Consider the following 22,551-nt stretch of genomic DNA (forward strand, 5'->3'; position numbering starts at 1 on the left):
GGTGTTATGTATACAGGTTGTAACTACAGGGAGAGAGAGAGACATGGTGTTATGTATACAGGTTGTAACTACAGGGAGGGAGGAGAGAGACATGGTGTTATGTATACAGGTTGTAACTAGGGAGAGAGGAGGAGAGAGACATGGTGTTATGTATACAGGTTGTAACTACAGGGAGAGAGAGGAGGAGAGAGACATGGTGTTATGTATACAGGTTGTAACTACAGGAGAGAGAGAGGAGGAGAGAGACATGGTGTTATGTATACAGGTTGTAACTAGGGAGAGAGGAGGAGAGAGACATGGTGTTATGTATACAGGTTGTAACTAGGGAGAGAGAGGAGGAGAGAGACATGGTGTTATGTATACAGGTTGTAACTACAGGGAGAGGAGGAGAGAGACATGGTGTTATGTATACAGGTTGTAACTAGGGAGAGAGAGAGGAGAGAGACATGGTGTTATGTATACAGGTTGTAACTACAGGAGAGAGGAGGAGACACATGGTGTTATGTATACAGGTTGTAACTAGGGAGAGAGAGAGACATGGTGTTATGTATACAGGTTGTAACTAGGGAGAGAGACATGGTGTTATGTATACAGGTTGAGGAGAGACATGGTGTTATGTATACAGGTTGTAACTAGGGAGAGAGGAGAGACATGGTGTTATGTATACAGGTTGTAACTAGGGAGAGAGGAGAGACATGGTGTTATGTATACAGGTTGTAACTAGGGAGAGAGGAGAGACATGGTGTTATGTATACAGGTTGTAACTACAGGGAGAGAGAGGAGGAGAGAGACATGGTGTTATGTATACAGGTTGTAACTAGGGAGAGAGAGGAGGAGAGAGACATGGTGTTATGTATACAGGTTGTAACTACAGGAGAGAGAGAGGAGAGAGAGACATGGTGTTATGTATACAGGTTGTAACTACAGGGAGAGAGACATGGTGTTATGTATACAGGTTGTAACTACAGGGAGAGAGAGGAGAGAGACATGGTGTTATGTATACAGGTTGTAACTACAGGGAGAGAGAGGAGAGACATGGTGTTATGTATACAGGTTGTAACTACAGGGAGAGAGAGGAGAGAGACATGGTGTTATGTATACAGGTTGTAACTACAGGAGAGAGGAGGAGAGAGACATGGTGTTATGTATACAGGTTGTAACTATAGAGGGAGAGAGGAGGAGAGAGACATGGTGTTATGTATACAGGTTGTAACTAGGGGAGAGAGAGGAGGAGAGAGACATGGTGTTATGTATACAGGTTGTAACTAGGGGGAGAGAGAGGAGAGAGACATGGTGTTATGTATACAGGTTGTAACTAGGGAGAGAGAGGGGAGGAGAGAGACATGGTGTTATGTATACAGGTTGTAACTACAGGGGAGAGAGAGGAGAGAGACATGGTGTTATGTATACAGGTTGTAACTACAGGAGAGAGGAGGAGAGAGACATGGTGTTATGTATACAGGTTGTAACTACAGGGAGAGAGACATGGTGTTATGTATACAGGTTGTAACTACAGGGAGAGAGAGGAGAGAGACATGGTGTTATGTATACAGGTTGTAACTACAGGGAGAGAGAGGAGGAGAGAGACATGGTGTGTTAGGTTGTAACTACAGGGGAGAGAGGAGAGAGACATGGTGTTATGTATACAGGTTGTAACTACAGGAGAGAGGAGAGAGAGACATGGTGTTATGTATACAGGTTGTAACTACAGAGGAGGAGAGAGACATGGTGTTATGTATACAGGTTGTAACTACAGGGAGAGAGAGAGAGAGAGACATGGTGTTATGTATACAGGTTGTAACTACAGGGAGGTTGTATGTATACAGGAGGGAGAGAGACATGGTGTTATGTATACAGGTTGTAACTACAGGGGAGGAGAGAGGAGGAGAGAGACATGGTGTTATGTATACAGGTTGTAACTACAGGGGAGAGAGGAGGAGAGAGACATGGTGTTATGTATACAGGTTGTAACTACAGGGAGAGGAGGAGAGAGACATGGTGTTATGTATACAGGTTGTAACTACAGGGAGAGAGAGAGAGGAGAGAGACATGGTGTTATGTATACAGGTTGTAACTACAGGGGAGAGAGGAGGAGAGAGACATGGTGTTATGTATACAGGTTGTAACTAGGGAGAGAGAGAGGAGAGAGACATGGTGTTATGTATACAGGTTGTAACTAGGGAGAGAGAGGAGGAGAGAGACATGGTGTTATGTATGTAACAGGTTGTAACTATGTATACAGGTTGTAAGAGGGAGAGAGGAGAGAGACATGGTGTTATGTATACAGGTTGTAACTACAGGGAGAGAGGAGGAGAGAGACATGGTGTTATGTATACAGGTTGTAACTACAGGGGAGAGAGGAGGAGAGAGACATGGTGTTATGTATACAGGTTGTAACTAGGGAGAGAGAGGGAGAGAGACATGGTGTTATGTATACAGGTTGTAACTACAGGGAGAGGAGGAGAGAGACATGGTGTTATGTATACAGGTTGTAACTACAGGGAGAGAGGGAGAGAGACATGGTGTTATGTATACAGGTTGTAACTACAGGGAGAGAGGAGAGAGAGGGAGAGAGACATGGTGTTATGTATACAGGTTGTAACTACAGGAGAGAGACATGGTGTTATGTATACAGGTTGGAGAGAGACATGGTGTTATGTATACAGGTTGTAACTACAGGAGAGAGAGGAGGAGAGAGACATGGTGTTATGTATACAGGTTGTAACTACAGGGAGAGAGAGGAGGAGAGAGACATGGTGTTATGTATACAGGTTGTAACTACAGGGAGAGAGAGAGGAGAGAGACATGGTGTTATGTATACAGGTTGTAACTAACAGGTTGTAACTAGGGAGAGAGAGGAGAGAGAGACATGGTGTTATGTATACAGGTTGTAACTAGGGGAGAGAGGAGGAGAGAGACATGGTGTTATGTATACAGGTTGTAACTACAGGGAGAGAGAGGAGGAGAGAGACATGGTGTTATGTATACAGGTTGTAACTACAGGGAGAGAGAGAGGAGGAGAGAGACATGGTGTTATGTATACAGGTTGTAACTACAGGGAGAGAGACATGGTGTTATGTATACAGGTTGTAACTAGAGGAGAGAGACATGGTGTTATGTATACAGGTTGTAACTACAGGAGAGAGGAGGAGAGAGACATGGTGTTATGTATACAGGTTGTAACTACAGGGAGAGGAGGAGAGAGACATGGTGTTATGTATACAGGTTGTAACTAGGGAGAGAGACATGGTGTTATGTATACAGGTTGTAACTACAGGGAGAGAGACATGGTGTTATGTATACAGGTTGTAACTAGAGAGAGAGACATGGTGTTATGTATACAGGTTGTAACTACAGGGAGAGAGAGGAGAGAGACATGGTGTTATGTATACAGGTTGTAACTACAGGGAGAGAGAGGAGAGAGACATGGTGTTATGTATACAGGTTGTAACTAGGGAGAGAGAGAGGAGAGAGACATGGTGTTATGTATACAGGTTGTAACTACAGAGAGAGAGACATGGTGTTATGTATACAGGTTGTAACTAGGGAGAGAGAGAGAGGAGAGAGACATGGTGTTATGTATACAGGTTGTAACTAGGGAGAGAGAGGAGGAGAGAGACATGGTGTTATGTATACAGGTTGTAACTACAGGGAGAGAGAGAGAGAGAGAGGTGTGTTATGTATACAGGTTGTAACTACAGGGAGAGAGAGAGAGAGAGACATGGTGTTATGTATACAGGTTGTAACTAGGAGAGAGAGGAGGAGAGAGACATGGTGTTATGTATACAGGTTGTAACTAGGGAGAGAGAGAGGAGGAGAGAGACATGGTGTTATGTATACAGGTTGAGACATGGTGAGAGAGAGGGAGAGAGACATGGTGTTATGTATACAGGTTGTAACTAGGGAGAGAGGAGGAGAGACATGGTGTTATGTATACAGGTTGTAACTACAGGAGAGAGAGGAGGAGACATGGTGTTATGTATACAGGTTGTAACTACAGGGAGAGAGAGGGAGAGACATGGTGTTATGTATACAGGTTGTAACTACAGGGGAGAGAGAGAGAGAGAGACATGGTGTTATGTATACAGGTTGTAACTACAGGGAGAGAGAGGAGGAGAGAGACATGGTGTTATGTATACAGGTTGTAACTACAGGGAGAGAGAGGAGGAGAGACATGGTGTTATGTATACAGGTTGTAACTACAGGGAGAGAGAGAGGAGAGAGACATGGTGTTATGTATACAGGTTGTAACTACAGGGAGAGAGACATGGTGTTATGTATACAGGTTGTAACTAGGGAGAGAGAGAGAGACATGGTGTTATGTATACAGGTTGTAACTACAGGGAGAGAGAGAGGAGGAGAGAGACATGGTGTTATGTATACAGGTTGTAACTACAGGGAGAGAGAGGAGAGAGAGACATGGTGTTATGTATACAGGTTGTAACTACAGGGAGAGAGAGGGAGAGAGACATGGTGTTATGTATACAGGTTGTAACTACATGGTGTTAGGGAGAGAGACATGGTGTTATGTATACAGGTTGTAACTACAGGGAGAGAGAGAGGAGAGAGAGACATGGTGTTATGTATACAGGTTGTAACTACAGGGAGAGAGACATGGTGTTATGTATACAGGTTGTAACTACAGGGAGAGAGAGAGGAGAGAGAGACATGGTGTTATGTATACAGGTTGTAACTAGGGAGAGAGAGGAGGAGAGAGACATGGTGTTATGTATACAGGTTGTAACTAGGGAGAGAGAGAGGAGGAGAGAGACATGGTGTTATGTATACAGGTTGTAACTACAGGGAGAGAGAGGAGGAGAGAGACATGGTGTTATGTATACAGGTTGTAACTAGGGAGAGAGAGGAGGAGAGAGACATGGTGTTATGTATACAGGTTGTAACTAGGGAGAGAGAGAGAGGAGAGAGACATGGTGTTATGTATACAGGTTGTAACTACAGGGAGAGAGAGGAGGAGAGAGACATGGTGTTATGTATACAGGTTGTAACTACAGGGAGAGAGAGGAGGAGAGAGACATGGTGTTATGTATACAGGTTGTAACTACAGGGAGAGAGACATGGTGTTATGTATACAGGTTGTAACTAGAGAGAGAGACATGGTGTTATGTATACAGGTTGTAACTACAGGGAGAGAGAGAGGAGAGAGACATGGTGTTATGTATACAGGTTGTAACTAGGGAGAGAGAGAGGAGAGAGACATGGTGTTATGTATACAGGTTGTAACTAGGGAGAGAGAGAGGAGAGAGACATGGTGTTATGTATACAGGTTGTAACTAGGGAGAGAGAGGAGAGAGACATGGTGTTATGTATACAGGTTGTAACTACAGGGAGAGAGAGAGAGAGACATGGTGTTATGTATACAGGTTGTAACTACAGGGAGAGAGAGAGAGAGAGACATGGTGTTATGTATACAGGTTGTAACTACAGGGAGAGAGAGAGGAGAGAGACATGGTGTTATGTATACAGGTTGTAACTAGGGAGAGAGAGAGGAGAGAGACATGGTGTTATGTATACAGGTTGTAACTAGGGGAGAGAGAGAGAGGAGACATGGTGTTATGTATACAGGTTGTAACTAGGGAGAGAGAGAGAGGAGAGAGACATGGTGTTATGTATACAGGTTGTAACTAGGGGAGAGAGAGGAGGAGAGAGACATGGTGTTATGTATACAGGTTGTAACTAGGGAGAGAGAGAGGAGAGAGAGACATGGTGTTATGTATACAGGTTGTAACTACAGGGAGAGAGAGAGGAGAGAGACATGGTGTTATGTATACAGGTTGTAACTAGGGAGAGAGAGGAGGAGAGAGACATGGTGTTATGTATACAGGTTGTAACTAGGGAGAGAGAGAGGAGGAGAGAGACATGGTGTTATGTATACAGGGAGAGAGAGAGGAGAGAGACATGGTGTTATGTATACAGGTTGTAACTAGGGAGAGAGAGAGAGGAGAGACATGGTGTTATGTATACAGGTTGTAACTACAGGGAGAGAGAGAGGAGACATGGTGTTATGTATACAGGTTGTAACTACAGGGAGAGAGAGAGAGGAGAGACATGGTGTTATGTATACAGGTTGTAACTACAGGGAGAGAGAGAGGAGAGAGAGACATGGTGTTATGTATACAGGTTGTAACTACAGGGAGAGAGAGGAGGAGAGAGACATGGTGTTATGTATACAGGTTGTAACTACAGGGAGAGAGAGGAGGAGAGAGACATGGTGTTATGTATACAGGTTGTAACTACAGGGAGAGAGAGAGGAGAGAGACATGGTGTTATGTATACAGGTTGTAACTACAGGGAGAGAGACATGGTGTTATGTATACAGGTTGTAACTAGAGAGAGAGACATGGTGTTATGTATACAGGTTGTAACTACAGGGAGAGAGAGGAGAGAGACATGGTGTTATGTATACAGGTTGTAACTACAGGGAGAGAGAGAGGAGAGAGACATGGTGTTATGTATACAGGTTGTAACTAGGGAGAGAGAGAGGAGAGAGACATGGTGTTATGTATACAGGTTGTAACTAGAGAGAGAGACATGGTGTTATGTATACAGGTTGTAACTAGGGAGAGAGAGAGAGGAGAGAGACATGGTGTTATGTATACAGGTTGTAACTAGGGAGAGAGAGAGGAGGAGAGAGACATGGTGTTATGTATACAGGTTGTAACTACAGGGAGAGAGAGAGGAGAGAGAGACATGGTGTTATGTATACAGGTTGTAACTACAGGGAGAGAGAGAGGAGAGAGAGACATGGTGTTATGTATACAGGTTGTAACTAGGGAGAGAGAGGAGGAGAGAGACATGGTGTTATGTATACAGGTTGTAACTAGGGAGAGAGAGAGGAGGAGAGAGACATGGTGTTATGTATACAGGGAGAGAGAGAGGAGAGAGACATGGTGTTATGTATACAGGTTGTAACTAGGGAGAGAGAGAGAGGAGAGACATGGTGTTATGTATACAGGTTGTAACTACAGGGAGAGAGAGAGGAGACATGGTGTTATGTATACAGGTTGTAACTAGGGAGAGAGAGAGAGGAGAGACATGGTGTTATGTATACAGGTTGTAACTACAGGGAGAGAGAGAGGAGAGAGAGACATGGTGTTATGTATACAGGTTGTAACTAGGGAGAGAGAGAGAGGAGAGAGAGACATGGTGTTATGTATACAGGTTGTAACTAGAGAGAGAGACATGGTGTTATGTATACAGGTTGTAACTAGGGAGAGAGAGGAGGAGAGAGACATGGTGTTATGTATACAGGTTGTAACTAGGGAGAGAGAGAGGAGAGAGAGACATGGTGTTATGTATACAGGTTGTAACTAGGGAGAGAGAGGAGGAGAGAGACATGGTGTTATGTATACAGGTTGTAACTACAGGGAGAGAGAGAGGAGGAGAGAGACATGGTGTTATGTATACAGGTTGTAACTACAGAGAGAGAGACATGGTGTTATGTATACAGGTTGTAACTACAGAGAGAGAGACATGGTGTTATGTATACAGGTTGTAACTACAGAGAGAGAGACATGGTGTTATGTATACAGGTTGTAACTAGGGAGAGAGAGGAGAGACATGGTTATCATATGTACAGTGGAAAGTATTCCGACACCTTGACTTTCTCCACATCATTACGTTTCAGCCTAATTCTAAAATGTATTAACTCGTTTCCCCCCCCCCTCAATTTACACACATATCCCATCATGAAAATGCAAAACCAGAATTAGAAACGTTTGCAAATTTATTACAGATAAAATCTCAGTACTTTGATGAAGCACCTTTTGCAGCGATTACAGCCTCAAGTCTTCTTGGGTATGACGTTATAAGCTTGACACACCTGTATTTGGGGAGTTTCTCTCATTCTTCTCTGCAGACCCTCTCAAGCTCTGTCAGGTTGGATGGGGAGCGTCTCTCCAGAGATGTTCGATCGGGTTCAAGGCCGGGCTCTGGCTGGGCCACTCAAGGACATTCAGAGACTTGTCCAGAAGCCACTCCTACGTTGTCTAGGCTGTGTGCTTAGGTTCGTTGACCTATTTGAAGGGTGAACCTTCGCCCCAGTCTGAGATCCTGAGTGCTCTGGAGCAGGTTTTCATCAAGGATCTCTGTACTTTGCTCCGTACATCTTTGCCTTGGTCCTGACTCGTCTTCCCAGTCCCTGCCACAGAAAAACATCCCCACAGCATGATGCTGCCACCACCATGCTTCCCCGTAGGGATGGTGCCAGGTTTCCTCCAGAAGTAACGCTTGGCATTCAGGCCAAAGAGGTCAATCTTGGTTTCATCAGACCAGAGAATCTTCTTTCTCATGGTCAGAGTCCTTTAGGTGCCTTTTGGCAAACTCTAAGCGGGTTGTCATGTGCCTTTTACTGAGGGGTGGCTTCCATCTGGCCAATCTACCATAAAGGCCTGATTCATGGAGTGCTTCAGAGATGGTTGACCTTTTGGAAGATTCTCCCATCTCCAAAGAGGAACCTCCAGAGCTCTGTCAGAGTGACCAGCAGGTTCTTGGTCACCTCCATGACCAAGGCCCTTCTCCCCAGATTGCTCAGTTTGGCCAGGTGGCCAGCTCTCGGAAGAGTCTTGGTGGTTCCAGACTTCTTCCATTTCAGAATGATGGAGGCCACTGTGTTCTTGGGGACCTTCAATGCTGCAGAATTTATACTTCCTCATCCCCAGATCTGTGCCTTGACACAATCCTGTCTCGGAGCTCTACGGACAATTCCTTTGACCTCATGGCTTGGTTTATGCTCTGACATGCACTGTCAAAAGTGGGATCTTTCCAAATCATGTTCAATTAATTGAATTTACCACGTGGACTCCAATCAAGTTGTAGAGACATCAAGGAGGATCAATGGAAACAGGATGCACCGGGAGCTCAATTTCGAGGCTCATAGCAAAGGGTCTGAATACTTATGTAAATAAGGAATGTTTTTGTATTTAGCAATTTGAACATTGTTCCCAAAATGTCTTTTGCTTCGTTATTATGGGGTATTGTGTCGATTGCTGATGAAAATAGTTTTATTTAATACATTTTAGAATAAGGCTGTAACGTAACAAAATGTGGAAAAAGTCAAAGGGTCTGAACACTTTCCGAATGCACAGTACACAGGTAGTATCTTAGAGGGAGAGTAGTAACTATGGTTATCACACGTATACAGCTAGTAACTAGACAGCGAGAGAGCAAAGAGTGAGAAAGAGAAAAAAGACACGGCAATTAGGATTTGGCTAAAAATACTTGAAATCGGATATAGAGCCAATTTCCCATTATGGTTGTGAGGTCTGGGGTCCACTCACCAACCAAGAACACACCAAATGGGACAAGCACCCAAAGTGAGACTCTGCAAGCAGAATTCTCCAAAATGATCCTCTGTGTACAACATAAAACACCAAATAAATGGATGCAGAGCAGAATTAGGCCGATACCCGCTGATTATCAAAATCCAGAGAAGACCCGGTAATTTCTACCACCACCTAAAATGAAGAGATTCTCAAACCTTCCATAACAAAGCCATCACCTACAGAGAGACAAACCTGGAGAAGAGTCCCCTAAGCAAGCTGGTCCTGGGGCTCTGTTCAAACAGACCCCCAGAACAAGCAACACAATTACACCCAAACAAATAATGAGGAAACAAAGAGATAGATTACTTGACACATTGGAAATAATTAACAAAAAAAACTGAGCAAACTAGAATGCTATTTGGCCCTACACAGAAAGTACACAGTGGCAGAATACCTGACCACTGTGACTGACCCAAAATTAAGGAAAGCTTTGACTATGTACAGACTCAGTGAGCATAGCCTTGCTATTGAGAAAGGCCGCTGTAGGCAGACCTAGCTCTCAAGAGAAGACAGGCTATGTGCACACTGCCCACAAAATGAGATGGAAACTGAGGTGCACTTCCTAACCTCCTGCCAAATGTATGACAACATTAGAGAGACATATTTCCCTCAGATTACACTGACCCACATTTTTTATTTTACTAGGCCAGTCAGTTAAGAACACATTTTTATTTACAATGACGGCCTACCCCAGCCAAACCCTTCCCGGGAAGATGCTGAGCCGCCCTATGGGACTCCCGTTCACGGCAGGTTGTGATACAGCCCAGGATCGAACCAGGGTCTGTAGTGATGCCTCTAGCACTGAGACGAGGTGCCTTAAACCGCTGCGCCACTCGGGAGCCTGATTTGAATGATTCTAAAACAAATCCAATTTTGATAAACTCCCATATCCATTGGGTGAAATACCACAGTGTGCCATCACAGCAGCAAGATGTGTGACCTGTTTCCACAAGAAAAGGGCAACCCGTGAAGAACAAACACCATTGTAAATACAAGACATAATTTTATTTGATTTATTTTCCCTTTTGTACTTTCACTATTCGGGGTGGCAGCGTAGCCCAGTGGTTAGAGTGTAAAGGCGGCAGGGTAGCCTAGTGGTTAGAGTGTAAAGGCGGCAGGGTAGCCTAGTGGTTAGAGCATTGGACTAGTAACCGGAAGGTTGCAAGTTCAAACCCCCGAGCTGACAAGGTACAAATCTGTCGTTCTGCCCCTGAACAGGCAGTTAACCCGCTGTTCCCAGGCCGTCATTGAAAATAAGAATTTGTTCTTAACTGACTTGCCTGGTTAAATAAAAAATAAAAATAACATTTGCACATGGTTACACCACTGTATATACACATGACATTAGAAATCTCTCTATTCCTTTGGAGTGTAATGTTTACTGTTAATTCTGGTTTATGATCTATTTCACCTGATTTGGCAATGTAAACATGCTTCCCATATCAATAAAGACCTTTGAATTGAGAGAGAGAGAGAGAGAGAGAGTGCAACAGGGAGACAGATCAGAACATTTACCTTGTCATACATATACAGACAAAGAGACAGGCCAAGAGAGATAGACAGACACATGGTTATCATACGTACAGTGCCTTCAGAAAGTATTCATACCCCTGGACTTATTCAAAATGTTGTTGTGTGACAGCCTGAATTCAACATGGATTAAATATATCTCTACAGCACTTCACCAATCTGGGCTTTATGGAAGAGTGGCCAGACGGAAGCCACTCTTGAGAAAAAGGCATGACAGCACGCCTGGAGTTTGCAAAAAGGCATGACAGCACGCCTGGAGTTTGCAAAAAGGCATGACAGCACGCCTAGAGTTTGCAAAAAGGCATGACAGCACGCCTAGAGTTTGCAAAAAGGCATGACAGCACGCCTGGAGTTTGCAAAAAGGCATGACAGCACGCCTGGAGTTTGCAAAAAGGCATGACAGCACGCCTGGAGTTTGCAAAAAGGCACGTAAAAGACAGATCATAAAAGGCTAATATTCTGTGGTCTGATGAAACAAAAATGTAACTATTTGGCCTGAATGCAAAGCACTATGTCTAGAGATAACCAGGCACAGCTCATCACCCGTCTAACACCATCCCTACCGTGAAGCATGGTGGTGGCAGCATCATGCTATGGGGGATGCTTTTCAGCTTCAGGGAAACTGGTAAGGATAGAGGGAACAATGAATGGAGCCAAATACAGGTTCATTCTTGATGAGAACCTGCTTCAGAGAGCAAACAACCTTAGACTGGGGCAAAGATTTACATTCCAACAGAACAAAGACCCCAAGCATACAGCCAAAGCAATGCTGGAATGGCTTCAGAACAATGACCCCAAGCATACAACCAAAGCAATGCTGGAATGGCTTCAGAACAATGACCCCAAGCATACAGCCAAAGCAACGCTGGAATGGCTTCAGAACAATGACCCCAAGCATACAGCCAAAGCAACGCTGGAATGGCTTCAGAACAATGACCCCAAGCGTACAGCCAAAGCAATGCTGGAATGGCTTCAGAACAATAATATGAAAGTCCTTGAATGGACCAGCAAAGCTCAGACTTGAATACCATTGAAAATCTGTGGAAGGACTTGAAGATTGCTATTCACCATCACTCCCTCATCTAACCTAACAGAGCTTGAGATAATCAGCAAGGAATGGGAGAAAATCCCCAAATCCAGATGGGTAAAGCTGATAAGACATACCCAAGACGACTCAAAGACGTAATCACAGCCGAAAGTGCTTCTACAAAGTAGGGACTCAGGGATGTGAATACTTATGGAAAGTAGATATCTGTATTTTATTTTCAATAAATTACCAAAAATGTCTAAAAACAGGTTCAATGTGTTATTATGGGGTAGTGTGTGTGTATAAAAAAAAAATTAAAAAATCTAGTTTAATCAATTTTGAATTCAGGCTGTAACACAATGTGAAATAAATCAAGAGGGGAGAATACTCTGACAGCACTGTATATGGGTCGTAAATGTATATGGGTCGTAAATGTATATGGGTCGTAAATAGACAGAGAGAACACCGTCGCGTAGTAATGGAGTTTTGACTTCATTGTTTGATTCCACTTGACTTGCATTGTTCAATTAAAAGCAATTTACCCAAAACCAAATGACTGTTTCTATACTATAGGACGTGTTACAGGGACTCAGTCCTGTTACATGAAAACACACATATTTTAACATTGCACTTTAGTAGCAACCCGTCGTAAAAACCATTGACCAGCCATGGTCTGGTGTCCCAATGAGGGCTCCGTTGTAATCCCGTAGTCTAACCTGCCTGTGTCTACCATGCTGCCCTGCCTCCTGTAATCCAGCTAATCTCAGCCTTCATCTGCCCAATGAGGGCTCCGTTGTAATCCCGTAGTCTAACCTGCCTGTGTCTACCATGCTGCCCTGCCTCCTGTAATCCAGCTAATCTCAGCCTTCATCTGCCCAATGAGGGCTCCGTTGTAATCCCGTAGTCTAACCTGCCTGTGTCTACCATGCTGCCCTGCCTCCTGTAATCCAGCTAATCTCAGCCTTCATCTGCCCAATGAGGGCTCCTGCCTTGTAATCCCAGCTAATCTCAGCCTTCATCTAACCTGCCTGTGTCTAACCATGCTGCCCTGCCTCCTGTAATCCAGCTAATCTCAGCCTTCATCTGCCCAATGAGGGCTCCGTTGTAATCCCGTAGTCTAACCTGCCTGTGTCTACCATGCTGCCCTGCCTCCTGTAATCCAGCTAATCTCAGCCTTCATCTGCCCAATGAGGGCTCCGTTGTAATCCCGTAGTCTAACCTGCCTGTGTCTACCATGTCACATGCTGCCCTGCCTCCTGTAATCCAGCTAATCTCAGCCTTCATCTGGACCAGATTAATGAGTGGTAGACTACAACTTCACACGGACACATGAAGTCGGTCCAACAAGAGGCAAGGTAGGAAGCAGAGCAGGGGTTTCAGCACTGCTACAGCAACACTCCCTAGGAAGATGCTTGGAATGTTACTTGGCATGGATTGTCAAGGGCAGGGGCTTCCAACGAGGAAGAAACATAGCTAGCCAGTCCCCAGTGCTCATAAGATTAGACTCCATTGTGGGATAAGAGAGGTCCAAATAAGGAAACAAACCTGGGGTGCAACATGGTGGGGTGTCTGGGAGGTGATCGAACGTTGTGGCAGGGGGTAGAAGACAGAGGATCGTAAAGATTAACATACCTGGGGTGACTGGGCTCTTCCTTGATGTGGGGGAACACCAGAGTAGCCTGGGCTTGGCCTTGAACCTGCCGACACAATAATAAACCCTTTAATATACTGAGTCTTCATTGCATCTCGATAAAACAGATCAGTAGATGTATAATATCTGAATGTCAATGTTTGTAGCTATAATTGTGTGCGTTTAGGGGAGGGTGATGTGAGGAGTTGAGAGAAGAGCGAACACTGCCTTTAAATGCTTGAGAGGAGTGGTTGATGAAGCATGCAATTTCAACAGGGGTGCGTGTCGGAACCCAGCGCGTCGGGGCCCCGAACCCAGCGTCAGGTTACGTGCTTAGGAGGAGTGAGGATTCAGGTGAAGGGGGTTGGAGTAAAGTCAGTGGTAGTGTTGTCACGATACCAGAACTTTGACACCGATACCAGGTTTAGCATCACAATACTGAACACACATATATATATATATATATACACACATATATACACACACACACACACACACACACACACACACATATATATATATATATATATATATATATATATATATATATATATATATATATACACATATACTTCATTTTCCCCCAACCCATCCAATATAACTACTTCATGGTAATCATTTCCCTACACCCACAATAAGATGTGCTAAATACGTGTATGCAACCAATCAAGTTTGATTGGTAAAATCTCTCGCCTATTGATGAACCAAGATGTAGCCTAGACCTATTTCACAATAAAGGCTAGCGTACATTCAATAGGAGTGTGTGCATGCATTGAGTTACTGAGCTCGTTTTGGCTGATTTCATGGCGCTACAGATGACAAATCTGTTTCCCTTATATTTGGGAAATTCTGTACTGATCAACAACATTTGCATAGAAGAAATCTCTTATTTTATAAAGTGTGTGTGCGCGCGCTCTCTTTAAGACCCATGACGTCATTCACACACAGTTAGATCGAGGCTCGAGCAAAGATGATCTTGACTGGGGGGGGGGGACAAAGTGAATGGATAGAGTTTTGTGACAATCGGAAAGATCTTTCATTATGGTTTGCATATCACAAACAAGCTACTAGGGTAGTGAACTGACCCTAGCTTCAGCTGTAAGCTAGAGAGGAAAGTTACAAAGCTGGAAGCTACCGGTATCTTCTTGCATTTTTTAAAATGTTCTAGCCTGTAACGGACATTGTTTTGCGAACAGTAATTAAAAATTTCAACATTGACATGCCGTGTTGCATTATTGAAGCGTGGTAACTTCTGTGCAGCATGAGTGGCGGACTCCCAGTGAGTTCGGTGGTTCCTCGGGACAGACTACAGTCTAGCAGTGGGTACGTGGCGCAGACACGGTGCTATCGGCTGCGCTGATCGACAGAATTGATTCTCTCTCAACTCGGTAGAAGACGCGAGACACATTTGCCAGAAGTAGTGAAAGTAACACATTCTAGCAAACCATTTTTCATGTTCTAGTACAACAACAAAAAAATACCAAAAAAAAGTACAAAAGTTTTGGTATACAGAGGAACAAAAGTTAGGGGGAGGGGTCAGTGTCGTCACTGCAACCAGCTACGTCGGCAGCGTGAGCAGAACGCCGCTTCCGTGTCGTACCTTGGTCGCTGCGTCGTTGTCGGCTAGTTTACTGTTAAGAGACGCTAGAGGTTCTGGAGGAGACGATCTTCTCACCTCGCCGTCCTCTTCTACCACCTTCTGAAACACAGAGAGAGACAGAGACAGAAAGAGTTAGAACCTGAGACAGAGGTAGGCCTCTGAAGGCTATGACGCAGAACAATTACAGTGACGTAAAAGTACTACAGAAAGAGGGAGTTAGCCAGAGGCTTCCACTCTTCTCCCAGACATAATTTTACAGGATTTTTTAAAGACATTAATTAATTGCACACAATCACACACACTTGCAAGTTCAAACTGCACTGAAACAACAAACATAACAACATACACCTTTAGGACATAGCGGCCTGTGGGACATAGCGGCCTGTGGGACATAGAGTCCTGTGGGACATAGAGGCCTGTGGGACATAGAGGCCTGTGGGACATAGCACGGAACAATTACAGTATTTTACGACAGGAGAGAGACCGTTTACACAAACACAACAGGAAAACAAATTCTTACAGAAATGAAAACCACCTATTTGATAAAAACTCTGAATAAACTAAAATTGCTATTTGGCCTTAAAAGACTATTCAAATTGGAATAATATCTCTACTCTGTCAGATACAAAACAGAGACAGATCCTGACCAAAATCAGGCTCGTCGCCCACCAAATTGGCTACAGAGAAAAGGGAAACACAAAAAGACATGGCTACCCAAAGAGGAGCATCTATGTGGTCCTGCACGACAGGGAGATGCACTTTTTTACTTGACCGTGAGAAATACCATAAAATGTGGAAAAAAGTCAAGTGGTCGGAATACTTTCCGAATGCACCGTAGCAACATTGTCTAGGAAAAGGTGCCAATTCAACAGCGCAGCGACCGCGGACAGCGGACAGCGGACAGCGACCACTATCCAACACAGGAGAATTTATATTTGTTTTTGCACCATTGTTCTTACATAATATAACCATATACAATTTCAGTAGTTTAAGAGTGATGGACTGTGCCACCCCCACACCTCGACAACGCATCAGTCCACTCAGACAGGATCTAATCAGATAGGTGTCTTGTACACCATAATTAGTTGCTTTTTTTTGCTACTGTTCAATAATGTCGGTCAACCAACAGCCTATCGATCAAACAACGGACCAGTGGACTAAATGTGCTCAGCCCTGAGTCCACGACTATGGATGAAATAAATTAACAGTCATTAGTTGTTGGTTTTGGAACAAACAGCTGACGAAGAAGACCGGATGGCCGGGCATTTCAGTTTCCGCGGTAACAAGGACTCTTTAGAATTACTATTCTAAATGACTGTAGTAAGCATGAGTGGGTGGAAGGGATGATACGCTTTACAGTAAGTACACCACAGCGCGCACACACACGCGCACGCACACACACACAAAACCAGGGGATATTGGATTGAGAGTACAGAATTATTTCTATAACGGATGTAGAAACTACAGGAAAGATTCCCGTCTGGAGGAATCTCATCTGATGAAGAATGTGTCATGTGATGCTACACGCTAGTGACCACACACACACACACACACACACACACACACACACACAAAATCAGGCTAAAGGAAGCGGAGCAGTGAAGGAGAGGAAGTGACCCGGGGGAGGACGAAGGGAGCTGTGTGTGCATGCGAGTGTATGACGGGGGTGGACGACCCTGAATTTCTACCCCTGGGCGCCGAAGGCGGTCAGAAATTGGGATGCCAGTACGCTGAGTGTGCTTTCGTATTTGTAATAATGGCCCCAGGTCATACCCTCACAGTGCGGCACAAACTATTTGTTATAGCTTACACATTATGTACGGGCCGACCCTCACGTCCTGGAATGCCATGCAGACTGTGTATGTGAAATGGGTGATGTAGGCTATTAGTCCAAACAACACTAACAGTAACTGTGACGTTGTATCAGACAGCGTCACTGCGTTTTGGTACAGAACCCTCACGGGGAGGGGGTCTCCTGGAGGTTCCTAATAGCCAGAGAAGACAGGGTTCTATTCTGGGGGCCCCCCTGAGGTTCCTAACAGCCAGAGAAGACAGGGTTCTATTCTGGGGGCCCCCTGAGGTTCCTAACGGCCAGAGAAGACAGGGTGTGTGCAACTAGCTCGCTGAAGATAATTAGCTACTTTAGCCTTACTCACATTTCTTCCACTATCGTAGTGATGAACCAGATTTAGAAGCACACTACATGACTAAAAGTATGTGGACACCTGCTTGTTGAACATCTCATTCCAAAATCATAGTCTTATATGGAGTTGCCTCCCCCCCCTGATATAACAGCCTCCACTCTTCTGGGAAGGCTTTCCACTAGAAGTTGAAACATTGCTACAGGGACTTGCTTCCATTCAGCCACAAGAGAATTGGTGAGGTTGGGCACTGATGTTGGGCGATTAGACCTGGCTCGCAGTCAGCGTTCCAATGCATCCCAAAGGAGTTCGATGGGGTTGAGGTCTGGGCTCTGTACAGGCTAGTGAAGTTCTTCTACTCCGATTTCAACAAACCATTTCTGCATGGACCTAGTTTTGTGCACGGGGTCATTGTCATGCTGAAACAGGAAATGCCTTCCCCAAACTGCTGCCACAAAGTTGGAAGTACAGAAACGTCTAGAATGTCATCGTATGCTGTAGTGTTAAGATTTCCCTTCACTGGAACTAAGGGGCCTAGCCCAAACCATGGAAAAACAGCCTTAAGGAGAAGTGTATCTAATGTTCCATGTAAAACACTTGTATTTTCATCAACATTCATAATGAGTATTTCTGTAAATTGATGTGGCTCTCTGCAAAAACACTGGATGTTTTTGGGACTACTGAACATAACGCAGCAATGTAAACTAATATTTTTCTTATATAAATATGAACTTTATCGAACAAAACAAATGTATTGTGTAACATGAAGTCCTATGAGTGTCATCTGATGAAGATCAAAGGTTAGTGATTAATTCTCTCTCTACTTCTGATTTTTGTGCTGGAAAAATGGCTGTGTTTTTCTGTGACTTGGCTCTGACCTAACAATCGTTTGTGGTGCTTTCACCGTAAAGCCTATTTGAAATCGGACACTGTGGTGGGATTAACAAGAAGTGTATCGTTAAAATGGTGTGAAATACTTGTATGTCTGAGATTTATGAGATTTTGTTGTTTTGAATTTGGCGCCCTGCACTTTCACTGGATGTTGTCATATCATGGGGTGGCAGGGTAGCCTAGTGGTTAGAGCGTTGGACTAGTACCCGGAAGGTTGCAAGTTCAAACCCCTCCCCCGAGCTGACAAGGTACAAATCTGTCGTTCTGCCCCTGAACAGGCAGTTAACCCACTGTTCCTAGGCAGTCATTGAAAATAATAACAAATTCTTAACTGACTTGCCTAGTTAAATAAAGGTAAAAATACATTTAAAAATCGATCCCTTACTCACATAAGTTAACAGGTGTGCAATGTTAAGTTAATTTGTGCAATTTTTCCTTCTTAATGCATTTGAGCCAACCAGTTGTGTTGTGACAAGGTAGGGGTGGTATACAGAAGACAACCCTCTTTGGTAAAAGACCAAGTCCATATTATGGCAAGAACAGCTCAAATAAGCTAAGAGAAAGAGAACAGTCCATCATTACTTTAAGACATGAAGGTCAGTCCATGTGAACAATTTCCAGAACTTCAAGAAAATTTCTTCAAGTGCAATCACAAAAACAATCAAGCGCTATGATGAAACTGGCTCTCATTAGGACCGCCACAGGAAAGGAAGACCCAGTTACCTCTGCTGCAGAGGATAAGTTCATTAGAGAGTTACCAGCCTCAAATATTGCATGCCAAATAAATGCGTCACAAACACATCTCCACTACTTCGGTAGGAGAATGCGTGAATCAGGCCAACATGGTCAAATTGCTGCAAAGAAACCACTACTAAAGGACTCCAATAATAAGACATATGTTTGGGCCAAGAAACACAAGCAATGGACATTAGACCGGTGGAAATGTGTCCTTTGGTTTGATGAGTCCAAAAATTAGAGATTTTTGGTTCCAACCGCCGTGTCTTTGTGAGACACAGAGTAGGTGAACAGATGATCTCCGCATGTGTGGTTCCCACCGTGATGCATGAAGGAGGAGGTGTGATGGTGCTTTGCTGGTGACACAGTGATTAAAAAAAAAAAATCAAGGCACACTTAACCAGCAAGGCTACATCAGCATTCTGCAGCAATACACCATCACATCTGGTTTGCGCTTAGTGGGACTATCATTTGTTTTTCAACAGGACAATGACCCCATACACCTCCAGGGTGTGTAAGGACTATTTGACCAAGAAGAAGAGTGATGGAGTGCTGCATCAGATGACCTGGCCTCCACAATCACCTGACCTCAACCCAATTGAGATGATTTGGGATGAGTTGGATCGTGGAGTGAAGGAAAAGCATTCCAGGTGAAGCTGGTTGAGAGAATGAGTGTGCACAGCTGTCATCAAGGCAAAGGTTGACTACTTTGAAGAATATTATATATAAAAATATATTTTGATTTGTTTAACTCTTTTTTGGTTACTACATGATTCCATATGTGGCATTTCATAGTTTGTCTAAACTATTATTCTACTATGTAGAAAATGTTAAAAAATAAATGAAAAACTCTTGAATGAGTAGGTGTCCAAACTTTTGACTGACTGACACACACAAAAAATAAATGGAATGGAGATTCCGATAAAAGGAAAGGCAATAGATCTAAGCACAGGCAAAATCCCAGAGGAAAAATAGCTTCAGTCTACTTTCGAAAAGACAGAGAGAGGAATTCACCTTTCAGCAGGACAATAACCTCAAACACAAGGCCAAAAATACAGCGGGGCTGCTTACCAGATCGACATTGAATGTTTGAGTGCCCTAGTTACAGTTGTGACTAAAATAAGTTTGAAAATCTATGGTAAGACTTGAAAATGGCTGTCTGGCAACTTCAGAGTTTGAATAATATGCAAATATTGTACAATGCAGATGTGCAACAAAGCTCTTAAGAGACTTACCCAGAAAGACTCACAGAATAAGTCAAGAGATATGACTACTGTGTGAAGGCACTAATTGAGTGGTAAGAGAAGAGGATTCTTTTAATGCCATTTCTGGTCTCCCCCCCCTCCATCTTTGAATCGAGAGAGCAATGACACTGCTTTTATATGGTGGATTCGTGTTAAGACCAGTTTCCTTTTTCCACATTTTGTTACGTTCCTTATTATTATGTAAATGTGATATCAGTTTTTTATTTTTACACATTTGCAAAAAATAAAAAAAATATTTTAAAAAACTACTACAAATCTCTTCTTGCTATGTCATTATGGGGTTTTGTGTGTGGATTGAGGAGTGGGGGGGGGGACGATGTAATCCCTTTTAGAATAAGGCTATAGCGTAACAAAATGTGAAAAAAGTCTAAGGGGTCTGAACACACTACATTTCCTGTGTCTGAGTGTATAGCACTGTCTTGTGTGTAAAGTCTGGGCATGTCTGGGCTTCACTCCATTTACATCTTACCATTAACAATCACAGTTCCAACAGGGGCTGGGCACAGAGGAGTCTTTCACACAGACATCTCTACAGTACATATGTACACACAGCCCCCTGGTTGCTCTAGGAGACCAGACATTGGGCAGTTAAATATTTTCATTGGTTAACTTTAAATTAATGTATTACTTACTAGTAATTATTCTGGTCTGCATCCCAAATTGCACCCTATTCTCTATAGGGCCTTATTCCCTACATAGGGAATAAGGTGCCAAATTTGGGGGGGGGGGGGCTGGTCTCATGCGAATAACCTATTTTCCATGTTCTCCTAGTTATCCTCTTTCCTTTCTGTTAGAACCAGCGCCGTCTATCGAGGTCAAGTAGTGAGACAAGGGAACAGCAGTCTGTGTATTCAGACGGTTGCCTGACTGCTTGGCTGGAGTGCGTATGTAAACTAGCTGCAGTTACAATAAAGCTCCTTCCCCTGACCGTGCCCCTGACAGAAAAACAGGGCAGGAGCACTGCTCGGTGTAGAGGTGACGTTTCCCTAGTAAGTCTTAAAGATTCTTTCCATAGATGGGATGGTTTGAAATAATGTAGTGACTCTCGTCCAGAGCTATGAACAGATTTCCGTAAAAACAGAGGGGAAGAAAGTGTTTGAGAAAAATAATTAAAAACTGGCAGAGCGAGAGAGCGAGCAAGAGGGAGGCAGGCCTTGAGGGATGAGGGAGAGAAAGAGACAAGGGGGAGTGGGGGGGTGAGAGAGCGAGAGAGGAGAGACACTGAGGGAGGCCCGCCCTAGCGTGTGATTGGCTGAATAGGTGGGTTGTTCCAGGCTGAGTGTTCCGTTCGGTGGAAGTTATGTGAGGTCAAAGTTAGTCTCACCCAGGAGGAGAGGAGTTCTGCGGGGTAGGAGAGGGGTGCCGCGGGGGAGGAGAGGAGTTCTGCGGGGTAGGAGAGGGGTGCCGCGGGGGAGGAGAGGAGTTCTGCGGGGTAGGAGAGGAGTGCCGCGGGGGAGGAGAGGAGTTCTGCGGGGAGGAGAGGGGTGCCGCGGGGGAGGAGAGGGGTGCCGCGGGGGAGGGATTTCGTAACACGCTGCTGCATGAGGGTTTTTGCATGTCTCAGCATTATGTAGAGAAAGACAGAAAAACATAGTGTGTGTGTATATATATATATATATATAAATTAAAAAATAGAAAGGGGAGGCTGACCGAGACAACAGCAGGAACCAGCTGTCCTAGACTGACCCACCCCCTCTCCTCCCTTCACCCTGTAGCAGCTCAGCCTTTCCCCTGGGCGGCTATAATTAAGCAATAAGGCACAAGGGGGTGGGGTATATGGCCAATATACCACGGGTAAGGGCTGTTCTTATGTACCACGCAACGCAGAGTGCCTGGATACAGTCTTCAGCCGTGGTATATTAGCCATATACCACAAACCCCTGAGGTGCCTTATTGCTATTATAAATTGGTTACAAACATAATTACAGCAGTGTAAAAAATGTTGTCATACCCATGGTGTACGGTCTGATATACCACAGCTTTCAGCCAATCAGCATTCAGGGCTCAAACCACGCAGTTTATAATACACTCATAGCCTTAGCTGTCTGTCTAGATTAATACTCTAGGCTCTCTTTCCCTCCTCTCCTCCCAGACAGATCCTTATCGGATCGTTGCAACACTTATTTTGTTACCCTCTTCTAAATTGGGCCCAAGGGGTCATTGACTGTTTAAAAGCACGTGTGTGTGTGTGTGTGTGTGTGTGGGGAGGGGGGGCTCTAGACACACTGTCTGGGAAGATCCATTCTAAAACCTTGCAGAACGTATGAATATAAGAGTAGAATCATTAGAACAATAAAAGAGGATGGTTATGCAAGTTAGTGAACACGAGCCGTTCTGGAGACGTGTGAGGAGAGAGAGCGAGGAGAGAGAGAAAGCGAGCGAGAGAGAAGG

At 44.2% G+C, this 22,551-nt stretch overlaps 1 protein-coding gene across 2 annotated transcripts in view; it reads right to left on the reverse strand.

Moving 5' to 3' along the window:
• Positions 1-22,551, reverse strand: part of LOC124009343 (ski-like protein) — a 55,863-nt gene that overhangs the window by 15,715 nt on the left and 17,597 nt on the right. For both annotated transcript variants that reach the window (XM_046321036.1, XM_046321035.1), the window contains exons 3-4: positions 15,129-15,227; positions 13,531-13,595 (exon numbers count right to left, since the gene is read on the reverse strand). In XM_046321036.1, coding sequence (XP_046176992.1) covers positions 13,531-13,595; positions 15,129-15,227 — 164 coding nt within the window. The remainder of the gene's footprint in view (positions 1-13,530; positions 13,596-15,128; positions 15,228-22,551) is intronic.

The sequence above is a fragment of the Oncorhynchus gorbuscha genome, linkage group LG22 (assembly GCF_021184085.1).
Source record: "Oncorhynchus gorbuscha isolate QuinsamMale2020 ecotype Even-year linkage group LG22, OgorEven_v1.0, whole genome shotgun sequence".
NCBI classification, from domain to species: domain Eukaryota; kingdom Metazoa; phylum Chordata; class Actinopteri; order Salmoniformes; family Salmonidae; genus Oncorhynchus; species Oncorhynchus gorbuscha.